The 12576-nt window shown below is 43.4% G+C and overlaps 1 protein-coding gene across 2 annotated transcripts; it reads right to left on the reverse strand.

Annotated features, from left to right (window-relative positions):
• Positions 1 to 2777: 2777 nt before the first annotated feature.
• On the reverse strand, positions 2778 to 12450 carry LOC106580846 (homeobox protein meis3). 2 transcript variants are annotated; one of them, XM_014162328.2, is made up of 13 exons: positions 11878 to 12450; positions 11373 to 11471; positions 7917 to 8056; positions 7532 to 7706; positions 7317 to 7367; positions 7113 to 7163; positions 6770 to 6919; positions 6417 to 6525; positions 6007 to 6152; positions 5184 to 5260; positions 4779 to 4837; positions 4513 to 4599; positions 2778 to 4255 (listed from the first exon to the last, which is right to left on the reverse strand). In XM_014162328.2, the coding sequence occupies exons 2-13, from the start codon at positions 11382 to 11384 to the stop codon at positions 4071 to 4073; spliced, it is 1242 nt and encodes a 413-aa protein (XP_014017803.1). In that variant the 5' UTR covers positions 11385 to 11471; positions 11878 to 12450; the 3' UTR covers positions 2778 to 4070. The 2 variants fall into 2 exon arrangements, with proteins under 2 accessions (XP_014017803.1, XP_014017802.1); XM_014162327.2 differs by having other exon boundaries at positions 11872 to 12449.
• Between the last annotated feature and the right edge of the window lie 126 nt (positions 12451 to 12576).

The following is a 12576-nucleotide window of genomic DNA, read 5'->3' on the forward strand; positions in this document are numbered from 1 at the left end:
CAAATTTGCCTAATGAGACATCTGGCATTCTGCCTGCATTTCGATCTTTTAACCAGGTCTAAGAAACATCTGGGCTCTTCATCAGCCCAGTCAAACCTGATGAGAGCGAGACTGATGGAGGAACAGTGGCGAGTCTTAGCATCTACTGCACACACCTCTTACATATATGATCACGTGATATATTATGCATACATGGGACTATATTACACATTCAGTCCAGCCATAAATTAGATATATTGCGGTGGCGAGCGCACAGATGGCAGACGCCTGAGGCATTTAAAGCCAGGATTCGCTAGCTAGCTGCAGCTAAACATAGGAGCCGTCCTGCTGCAGAGTGAGAGAAAGAGAGAGAAAAAGATGGTCACACAAAGATACCCACTCACATACGCAAAGCGCATGCACATCCAAGCACAAGGCAACACCAGGACAATATACAGACACACACATACTGAAAAACATGAATATTCACACTAACTGTATATCACATTCACCTGCTCATCACGCTAAATGTATACCAGTGTCAGTGTGCCTGGTGTTTTACCCTCCCCCTTGATTGACAGACATCTAACGAGCAGCTGCTCTAATGGGCCAGGCAGCCTCTCCTAATAGTGATAAATAGATGAGAGGCATTTGTGAATCAGGACCAAACACTTTTCAATCAATTATTCACAACATTACTCCAATTTATGCATCATCAGGCTGCTACACATCCCGGTTGTTCCCAGGCTGGAAACAGTGTTTGAACTCGGTGGTAAATGACAGTAGGCGCTACAAACTCTGGTTTCCTCTCTCCGGCTGACAGATAAAATGGTTCCTTTTTTTTCATCGCGTCCTGCATAAGTTTTAATGAAGGCTTATGAAAGTGAGTGGAGCGTCATCGTACGTTCCTGACCTGTCTGCTCTGACTATGGTCGTTCCATATGGGACAGCACGTCACCGAGCTGCTCAGTCTGTCACTGTCTCTCTGGCCTCCACTCTTATTTTGTTTTTCCCTTTGTCCTATTCTGCTCTTTCATTCGTTGTCACAAACCGCTTCCCCTTGTTGAGGCATTGTAGTTGGACACTTTTCCTCTAGCTTTCTCTCACTCTCTCTTTCTCCTCCCTGTGCGCTGCTCTCTCCCCCTTGTCTGAACTCTGACAGGTGTGTAATTGAATGATCAATGATCAACCAGAGGCCTTCCTCCTCCACACACAAACACACGTGCGCGCACACACATTCAGCATTTTGCATTCCGCTTAAAAACAAACCACATACACACAGACATCTGAACTTCTATTTTCTTACCAAGAGTTTATTTGTTCGTCTTTTCATGCACCTTTTCATTCATTCAGAGCTGATGGCTATATCATTCATACATATAGAGTATGCATAGGTTTTTTTTCTCAAAACACAATCCTCAAAGCATTTATGTAACACAAATAATCTGTAACACACGTCTGCCAAAATCATGCTGTGATTCACTATATTTGTAAAATGTTGTCACAAATATTGAAGACATCTGGTTTAGGTTAGGTTTCAGTTATATTGACAAAGCTGTATGCCCCAAAAATGTGTTATAATATTTCCTCCTGCTCTAGCCTTCAAGTTCCTCCAGTTTAAAGTTATTTCATTATTAAGATAGACTTCGTTGTCATAATGACTTCACACTATACATTTCCCTCACTGAGCTCTGTGGCTGTACACACTGTTCTCTCTCCCTTCTCTTTCCCAGTATTGGCACATTTATGCAATGCAATTTCCACTAGCTAATGGATTTTGTGTTTGTGTGAGGCTACGGACTCTAGCTATCAAAAGCAATCATAAAGTGAAAACAGTATGAATAGCATCTCACTGCTGCTGTCTGTCTGTTGGCTCTGAGATCTCCTTCAGACTATCATACAGTCAATTATTTTCTTTATGGGACCATAGTGTTTAAATAATAATACATTTTATTTTAAGTGCTTTTCAAGCTCCAAAGTCACTTTACATAGTCAAGATAATAAGAAAGATGAACACATTCATAAATGAACTCGTGCATATGGTCAGGAAGCTCGGTGTAAACAATAGACCTGCAGTGCAAGAGATTATGAACCAACTGTGTGTCCACGGGTTGGGGACAAAATGTACAGCTGGGACATGACTAGCATGTCTGGAGGGTAGAGTGACAAGATGGACAAGGCGAATGAGTGTGTGGACAGGAAAATAAGTGATGGGACTTAGGGTCAGCCGTAAGGGTCAGAAAGCCAGGCCATTTCCTGTTGACCCTTGTATGAACTCTGACCCCTGCTGTAGGCTGCATCTATCACATGACAGGGGTGAGGTGGGGATTGAATGGATGGCCGGGTGGAGGAGGAGGGTTTAGGCCAGGCCAAATGCATTTGAATTGTGTTTGACATTTAATGAGTAATCACTTTGGCTTGGATTTGAACCTTGTTGCACATGGCCCTGCAGATGGGAGGAGGTATGAAGTCAATGAGGAAGGAATGTGGAAAGACAGAGTGAAAATGAGGAGTAAAAAACAAACAAAGAGCTAAACTAAAGGAGAGGGGGAGAGAGGTCCGGGAGGATGCTAGGCTAGTAGAGAAACAAGAAGATAAGGGGATACAATGCTGCTGCAAACATCAGTTGAACATGAGCCAAATAGCATATAGTGACAACATGTGATTGTACCTGGAAGAAAATAGGAATATTTTCAAGATTACCAAATACCGATTTGTGTATTTCACTACTGTGTATACCTTTCACATCTAACTGCAAATAATTAGAGGGAAAACTCAAAGAATAAGTCATTCACACATTTTTACAAAAGAAAGCTTTTAATACTATAAGTATAATCATAACTGTAACATCATTATCATCAATTATCATCATTAACATTTGGAAATAAATTATTTGATCAGACCCATAAGGGACTGAGGAAGATGCAGCATGTGTAAAGTCCTTTGGCTGTCCTCCTTAAACCCAATGGCAGACAACATGGACCATGAAATGGTTTGACAGGATCGCGCGCGCGTGTGTGTGTGTGTGTGTGTGTGTGTGTGTGTGTGTGTGTGTGTGTGTGTGTGTGTGTGTGTGTGTGTGTGTGTGTGTGTGTGTGTGTGTGTGTGTGTGTGTGTGTGTGTGTGTGTGTGTGTGTGTGTGTGTGTGTGTGTGTGTGTGTGTTCACTGTTTGGCCTATGATGTGGATCCCACAGTAAACCCTACTATTCATGTCTGACAGGATCTTAAGGAGGTAAGTGATCAACTCATTCCAACGTATTTAAACAAACCAAGGTACTGAGAGAGACAAATTGAGCTCATTCATATTGTATTAAGAGTCATGCAGAGTGACGCCCTGGAAGATCGCTGTTCACAGGACTTTTGTGAGGTCGCGTCTGTCTGACACACATATAAATACAAAAATAGATCTAAAAAAACTCAAATGAAATGAAATAAGGTGGAGAGGGGTCAGAGTGCATCACTGGCGTCCTGTCCAATCACAACACTTCAAGCCTGGGCTGTGTGAGGTCATAAGGCTGGGAGGAGGGGCGTTGAAGGTTATAGAGGTTAAGGTGACACGGGCAGATTGGGAGCTGTGTGTCCGACCTGTGTCCTTCTGTCTTTCCGCTTGGTTGGCCAGTAGGCCAGGTGGGAGAGAGAGGCAAGTTGGCTGATCAGTGGTCCGTGTGGGGTGTTCCTCTATGCTCCTAGAGGGGGCGCTATCCTGGGAGTCAGACAGCTCACTGTCACCATAGAGTATGTAGAGAGGGAAGGAGCTGAGGACGCTCGCCTCTTCCACTCTGAAGTGGGTTTGGCTCACACTCAAGGGCTCAGTATGGTGTGTGTCTGTCTACGTCTGTGAGATGGAATGTTATTGATGTATGTTATTGATGGTATAAGAGGGGCCAGCGGTGGTATGTTAAGGGCAGTGTATGAATGTTGCAGACAGTGGGTTGAGTGGGTTGAGTGACTATGTGGAGGTCAGGGAATGTAAACATTTGGACTGCGCCATGCTGTCGTAGTTAGCGTGTGGCGGGTGTGTGAGCCCCCATCTCCCCCAGGATGGCCCCTCTCTCCTCTCTCCTCTCTCCTTCACACCCTTCCTTCTCAGTTAGTGGGCGTGTATGTCCAGGCCCTGGCCTATGAGGGGATCGGCGGGGTGGGGTGGCGGGTGCAGCAGCATGGCGGGGTGGGGGCCAGGGTAGGGGTGCAGGGACGGGCCGGTGTGGGGGTAGCCAGACTGGGACAGCAGGGCACCGGGGTACTCTGCTGGAAGAGACGGCATCCCCTGAAGACCTGCGGGGGGGGGAGAGAGAGAGAGAGAGAGAGAGAGAGAGAGAGAGAGAGAGAGAGAGAGAGAGAGAGGAATTGGTATTAGTCGGTACAACAGTATACCACCGAATGTGTGCACCAAACGATTGGTAAAAACACTAGGGTCATGTACAGTTCACCATAGCGAAACCTTTTAAAACGGAAAAACTGAAAGGAGTCCGTTTTATTCTCTTTGTTGCCTAAATGAACATGGCCCAGTCTTCCTTATCTCTGTCTCTTACCTGCTGCCCTGAGAGCCAGGTGGGCTTGGCCGTCCAGTCCGTAGCCCCCTAGTGCTGCTCCCTCTGGGCTGTAAGGACCGCTTTGACCTGGTCAACCAAACACACACCCACATCATTCACCTAGCCTGAATGTCCATATAGATCAGATATACACATATTCACTCAAAATACACACCTATAGCATTAATACAACCTAGGAATGTATAGCTACATCAGTAACAATACATTAGAGCGGGAATACGGTGGTAATAACATGGTTTTATTACCTGAGCGATTTGACTGGTCAATCATGGGCTGTACTATTCTCCGTCTTGCATTGATAAACCTGGAGAGGAAAGAGGGGATACGAAAAAGCGGGAGAATAGGAGCAGAGAACACAAAGAGAAGGAGGATGGAATAGAAGGAGAGTCGGGAGAGGGTGAGAACACCAGTTACTGGAGAAAAAGACTAACGTGTGGAATATTAACCTTTCACTTTTCAACCACTTAAACCCTTTCATGGTTCACCGTCGAGCCACATTACAACAGAGGGCGTATGGATCTCTGGGTGATAATGGATTGATCTGTATTGATGGGGTCAGTGAAGGTCACGCTAAGGACCGGGCGACGAGGGACACAGTACAGTAGTAACACACCAGCTGATCATTGGTTATTGATCAGGGGGGTACTGACCAGTTGTTGACCTGCAGGATGGTCAGTCCTGTGTCCTGTGCCAGCTGCTTCTTCTGCTCCTCCGAGGGGTATGGGTGCTGCGAAGGGACATTCAGAACAACGGTATTATGGGTTTGCAAAACTGGTTGAGATTCAGCAAGAGCATGTTTAGCCTTTGCTTTTGGCATACATTATCGTTCCATAAAATCATCAAATGTATCATATTGGCTCACACATACAACACACACAAATGACTCCACAACTATCTATGTAGAATGAAAAACCCAAAGCATGTATGAAATAAATCAGCTAGATCTACAACCATTAGATGAATACTAATGGCTGCCATTACATCTAAATTCAAGTCAAATTCTATGAACTGACGTGACCCTTAAATTGCAGCAGCACCTTTCCCCTGCCTCTCTCTCTCTCTCTCTCTCTCTCTCTCTCTCTCTCTCTCTCTCTCTCTCTCTCTCGCTCTCGCTCTCGCTCTCTCTCTCTCTCTCTCTCTCTCTCTCTCTCCCCTCTAGAACAGTCATAATTAGTGAGAATGACTTTAGAGTTTTTAAGTATAACTGCTAATTATCAGAACTACTACATTTCACCATCAATTGTTCTCTCTCTGTTCAGAACTATTCAACATTTAACGTCTTATTCACACATTATCTCTCTGTCATTAAATTATATTTTCAACTTCATTTTTTTGCATTACCCTGTACGATGTCCCCTTCCTCCTTTCATCCGCTCCCTCTTTCCTCTCCTCTCGGCTCCCCTCCTCTGCTTTTCTCTGCTTCTATCTGTCATTCTTCTCTCAGTATTTTTTCTACTGTCTCTCTTTTCTCACCGATAAATGCTGGAAGAGCCATGCCCTCATGATGTTGGTTGCCAGTTTGGGGAAAATTCCCCTCTTCTTGTTGTTCCTTCTGTCTCGGTCCGTCTCGTCCTCCTCTCCCGTACTGGGGGAGGCCACGCCCCCATCCAAACCATCCCCTGCCAGAGGACAATAGAGATATGGCATTAGCACAGTACGTGTGTGTGTGTGTGTGTGTGTGTGTGTGTGTGTGTGTGTGTGTGTGTGTGTGTGTGTGTGTGTGTGTGTGTGTGTGTGTGTGTGTGTGTGTGTGTGTGTGTGTCAACATGTCCAATTGATGTCAGGTTTATGTGTGTATGTCGATTATGTTGTCAGCATAAGTGATTGGAAAGATGAGCGTGTGTTTGTGCAGGTGTGTGTATAAGTTAGTGTGTTAGAGGTACCCGTATCGCTGCAGTTGTCTGTGCTGTGTGAAGGCAGGCCACATGACATGCCAGGGGTCCCTAGTGGAGTGGACACACAGTCATCTGGGTCCCGCAACCACGACTGATTCTACAGAGAGCGAGGGAAGAAAAGAGATAGAAACATATTGAGATTAACAGGAAAAGATGTGAGAATGTAGCAAAAGAAATGAATATTTATTCCCTCTTTAGTGACAAGTATTTTGCCCAATAGGGCTTCATCAATGTCCTTTTCAGAGACATATTGAGAGAGATATACTGAGAAATCTGAGACTTTTGAGCTCATTTGTCATGTTCTCCTTGGTCTAGCCAATCGTCATTCAGGTGTCACCTACCTGCTCCGACAGACTGGTGTAGGAGCCAGTGAAATCCTCCACGTCGGACTTGGACCCGCCCTCCCTGTCATCCAAAATCAGGTCTGTGGGCATCTTGCCCTTCAGGCAGGTAATGTAGCGATTGCAGAAGTTATCACACAGGTCATGAACCTGGAGAATAGAACACGAAGAAGAGGGAGAAGAGATGCTGTCAGGAAATAGCATAGTACTGTAATGGTTTAGGTGTATGATGGCTGATGATATGTGGTTTGCCTGCTTTCAGCAGTCACTAGTGTGAATCATAAAGGGTAAGAGGAGACAGAGACAGAGAGAGAATAGATTTTAGATGAGTGAAGAAGCACACCTTTTCCAGCTCCAACAGGTGGAAACGTAGTACCTGGATGGCCTGGATCATCTGAGGAGAACAACAGATTGGTAGCTATGAACACAATGTGTTTGAGTTATTCTTAAATCGATCTCTAAGTTACTGTGTGTGTCCATACATGTAGGCTATAAGCATTTGGTTCTTTTGCTGTTACAGTATATACATTTGTATTTATTTTCATACCAGGTTGTCCAGTTCAGGATTTGTTGAAAAAATGGGCTTCTCTGAGCGAATCTGCAACACACAAGGAACGGCGTCCACGGTAATTTGGATAATGGTTGGAGCTCGGAGTTTAAGATTTTCCCTGTACCCTGTAATTACACCTGCAACCCTGTACATGTGACTATTAAACCTCTCATCTAAAAGTCAATCATGAATCACTGCCGGCTGTAACTCACCTGTTTGGCGAAGGCTGCGATGTCATCGTTGAAGGAGTCTGAGGAGCATACATCACTGTGATTGGTCAGGCCTTGGAGGTGGGGTGGCACTGAGAGGGCTGTGACATCCCGCGGGGAGCAGGTGGCCAGCTCGCACTTCTCAAACACCAGGGCCAGAAGTGGAAACAGGGGATGACTGTGCACACAGAACACACACAGTGTTATTAACACATTATGCACACACACACACACACACACACACCTCACACACATGCATGTACACAATACATACACACACATCCAGGAAAATGCATATAGGCACACTGATAGTAACTATACATGCATACTGTTAGAATGAAATGAAACAAACACACACTCTGCACTGAAATAGTTCTTTTCTGCTCACCCATAGATCTGGTCCCTGTGGTGTTTGAGGGAATCTGGGACAGTGTGGCCATAGTGAGGGGGGGGCAGTGACCTCATGGCCTCTCCATACCCCCCCACAGGCATGCCCTCTGACCCTGAGTAGTGCACCAGGTCTTCATACTGAGGAACAGGGGGGAGAGATAACATATTAAGCGTGTGTGTTGGGGTGTATTTCAATTATCTGTATTGTGTTGTTTTGGTTTTACACCTAGGAGTTGTGGAGAGAAGTGGAGAAAGCTTGTGTGGCTGCGCATGTGTGTGTGTGTGTGTGTGTGTGTGTGTCTGTGTGTGAGTAAGAGCAAGAACGAAAGAGAGAGAGAGAGAGAGAGAGAGAGAGAGAGAGAGAGAGAGAGAGAGAGAGAGAGAGAAATTAAGAGATGAGGCCCCCTGTGAATATGGAAGCAGATCACTTCGAAGCTGTATCTAATTTTCTCTCCTCCTTCATAAACACTGACTAGAGGCTCCTTGCTGAGCAGTTTTTCAGAGAGAAAAGCTACATCCACCCTGGGACAATTGACATGAGATAAACAAACACACAGAGAGTCATACATAAACATGAGCCTATGCTCTCTATCTCGCTGTCAGTCTCATATCGCTCTCAACATTACAGAGCTGATGTGTGTTCAACTGGAGCTGACTTCAGTCTCCAAGGCTTTTCAGCAAAAGCCAGTGGTTTTCTCCTGGATTAAAGCATGGCCAATCATAGTCCCATATGGCTGCGTGATCACAGCGTGCACCTGCTCTGCGGTTTTGTCGTGCCACCTTTTGTTTTATGAATACTCGCTATTAACACAATCACCACTATCAGATTCCGCGCCGTTGTGTACTCAGGAGCTCTCTGATTACAGGTCGACTGTAGCGGCTGTGCGTCATCTGATCAAAGCACCAAAATCAAGAAGACGAATTATTCAAATGTTCCAAAAAGGCATAAGGCTGAGAGAAGGGCTTCATATGTGAGAAATACTTACAGTGTTAATACGATTATAATTTACTGCAATCCTCATCGTAATCAGGATAGTTCAAAGAGAGAGCTTAGTTCGCTATAAATATATAGGCATAGGCTATATCGTTCATTTTTTTTCAGCAATTAAGTTGAACATATGTTTTACTACATAGGCTATGACATATATTACAAATATTAATGCTAACAATTATCCACCGACCAGTGGATGGATGACATAGCAGCATGCGCTTCCTTCATATTTTGTTATTGCAGTTGTTTTAAGTAATAAAACCGTTAGAATAAACTATACAAATACTTTTTTGAACTTGCAATGTCTAATATATTCAATACATACAAATCACTTTCCACCAGATTGCCTGTTGGCAAAAACAAAGTTTGCAAACATTCGACTATAGGCCTATATTTCCAAATCCATTCCACAGTTTCATTATTCAGACAAATACAATGTATTTCATTCGAGTAGCCTATGTTCAAAATAAAAAGCAACAATGGGAACGTAAATTAAAAATTCGTATGCTATGTTGTCCCAACACCCTGTTTATTCCAATCAAAAGTGATAGAGTTCGTGTCAATAGTTTGCCATTTAGCATACATGTAGGCCTAATACTCGTAAATCGTTAGGTGAAAACAGAATGGTCTGCAGGTTTCCAAACGGATGCCTTTTCTTTCCGTTATTGAAGGTCGCCTAATAGCCATATGCTCAAATGACAGACTAGTGTGACCAATTGTAAACAGTGGGATACACTGTATATTTTACAGTGCATGGGACAACATATATCATTTATCAAATTCACTTCCCATTTCTGCAAATAACCGGAATTAGGCTAATAATGGATAATTGACTGACACACTTTCTTGACCTTGTTTCAGTGAACTGAAGTAGCCTATAGCCTATAAGCTATGTCTGAATTGTAATCAAATTGGACAAAGAAAGTACCTGTTTTGTTGACTTGAATTTGCGTAAAGTACTACATGCATAACAGGATTACACTAATATAACGAACAGCAAATGTAAAATGTAAATAAAAAGCGACTGCGTAATTGTCATGTGTAGGCCTAATTACAGTAAACCGAAAAATCCTATCCGGAAAAGTTACTTGGATTTGCACGACCCGAAGCCGTTGACACTCGGCTATATGACAACATTTCTTAATTCCCTCACTCAACTGCAAGCCGAACGTGTTATTAAAACACAGATAACAAATATCCTAAATTTCATCTGACCTATTATCCTTTTTTTAATTGTAATTACATACAGAAAAGAGCAACAGTTCACTGTATGGGAGTTTGACAAGTTATTCAAAATATATGGTACCCTATGTCTGCAACCTTTGATTTTCAGCAGGTTATTGCTGTGTGGGTGTGTTACGTGTGTGTGTTGTGTGTGATACAATGTCAGGAATAGCCTACTATGGCAATTATCTTTAGGAATGGAAAAGAGTGGCCACTGACTGCATAGTGCACATAGCAACGAGATCTGCGAGCCGTGGACTCACTGTAGCAAAAGAGTTGACCTACTTAGCGACTTGGTCTGCCTCTCCGTCTCTCTTTTTCCTCGACCTACTCACTTCACCTCATACTTTATATGGACATATCATGTCTTTCCACTTTCACAACCACTTTTATTGGTCCTATAATCGACTGTTAATTGCTGCAGGAAACACACATTTTCACTTTTAAATAACCTATATTTCAAATATTTCACTATACATATTGAAATCCAGAAAACGTTGATGGCTATCAAGCGAGACGTTGTACACCCTATATAAAAGCTATATGTTTATAGTCCTAAAGCCCTTGCAAAACAATGAGAATAGTATCATTCTGACACTTGTTCATTTATACGTGACACTATATTGAAATATAAAGAAAAATTAACAGCAAATTTATAAGCAAGATAATATATGTGAAATGTATAGGCCCCTATGTAGCCTATATGAAACGTATAGGCCCCTATGTAGCCTATATGAAATCTATAGGTCCCTATGTAGCCTATATGAAATGTATAGGCCCCTATGTAGCCTAGATGAAATGTATAGGCCCCTATGTAGCCTATATGAAATGTATAGGATATTTCCACATGTCAAACTAGGCTGCTTGACATTATATCGACACGACCCTAATGATTTAGGTCAGGTCAGTGTTAAAGAATATTCAGAGCATGCACAATTATGTCAATAAGGCTATTCCTTCTGATAGCTTGATGTGAACTCCTTGACACATTGCTGCTGCCTTCATTGGCCCTGTATAGCTGGGAGCTTTGGCCTACGCGAGGGAGGACAGGGAGGGAGGCGAGACAGGCAGCGAGGGGCGCTACATCAAAACGTAAGGACAGAGCAAAGAGGCAAAATGCTACATAATAACCAAACTAGCAAGATTATTATCTGGAGAGAAGGATACGCACTACCGTGATACAACAAATGATGAGTGAGTGTAAAGTATGCAGTAGAATAGAGTAAACAGCCATCATACCCTCTTATCCATGCGACACGGAAGCCAATCCTACTCTGGGAAGGATGAGACCAGACCGGCTGTCCAGCGCAGGCGTTCTGCCTCCTGTATACAGATTATCTGATGAAAATAATACGCTCTTTAATATACTAATAGAGGTGAAATTATAACAGTTGTTGAATCAAACATTTAATCTCATCATTATTAAGAAGGGGTCTGGTTATAAAAAACAAGAGCTGACCCAGAGTGTACCATGATTAGGCTATAGCAATAGCCGAGGCTACTATGGGCTACAATAGACTTCATATAATTCCGAAGTGAATCGAATCGTTACTTTTATTGCAATCAAGCAGCTTTATGATCCAAACTTAGAGGTGCACGACCATAAAAGCGATGTGTATTGAACAGCTATCACCAATAAGAACATATAAACCATTAGGCTATGTTACATACAGGCATCAAAGATTACAGAAATACAGTACACTATTTTAGAAAAATATGATTTCATAAAATATCCCACCGAAACCTAGATTTGACGTGTAGGTTATGGTCACTCTCAGGCGGTGCTCGTGGTATCCTGCATAGGCTTCCGTTTCGAGAGCGCGCTGGTGGGTCCGCACGTTATGTCTTTGGGTCCGGCTCGCAGGCGAGATGCTTGGTGAGGAGAAATTGCGTCCTTTTTGGTCGTTCTCGCTGTCCATGGGCTGTCGCGACAGGCTAGAAGATTTCACAGCGACATGGGCGATGTTGCTTTAAACATTGAGAGAGGCTGAGACGGTGAGGGGAGAGATGGTGGTTGGGAGTTGTTTGGGGGGTCAAAACACGACGGGGTCTCTAACCCCCACCTTCTCATCACACACAGTCGCGCATTACAAACGCAGGATCCCCTCGTTTTATTCTAATGGCACGCTCTACACTCACATAGCATGCATTAGCACAGTTTATTCGCTCCCTTTCACCGTTGCTGAGCCATGACAAGTTAATATCTGATAACTCCAAGATTTGAGGTCGAACACAGCATTTTCTTAATATTATCTCGTCGTCTTTATATTCCATACTCTGCAGGATAGTGCGCGCATTTATTAATGGACGCCATTCAATCGTTATTGCTACTGAAAATAATGTCAGTATTGTTTCCAACACTCGCGTCAAGCATCTGCGGTATCCCAACTCTCAGTAACTGCATTTGTTGTTTTGAGTAGCATGTCAAATTAAGTACAATTCA

This window comes from Salmo salar, chromosome ssa20 (assembly GCF_905237065.1).
Source record: "Salmo salar chromosome ssa20, Ssal_v3.1, whole genome shotgun sequence".
Taxonomy (NCBI): domain Eukaryota; kingdom Metazoa; phylum Chordata; class Actinopteri; order Salmoniformes; family Salmonidae; genus Salmo; species Salmo salar.

Excerpts from the sequence above, each read along its gene's own strand:
- LOC106580846 (XM_014162328.2), bottom strand. Across the intron at positions 7,164-7,316 it reads ATCCTGAACTGGACAACCTG|ATGATCCAGGCCATCCAGGT; the intron begins GTATGAAAATAA and ends TGTTCTCCTCAG. Across the intron at positions 6,153-6,416 it reads AGACAACTGCAGCGATACGG|GGGATGGTTTGGATGGGGGC; the intron begins GTACCTCTAACA and ends GTCCTCTGGCAG.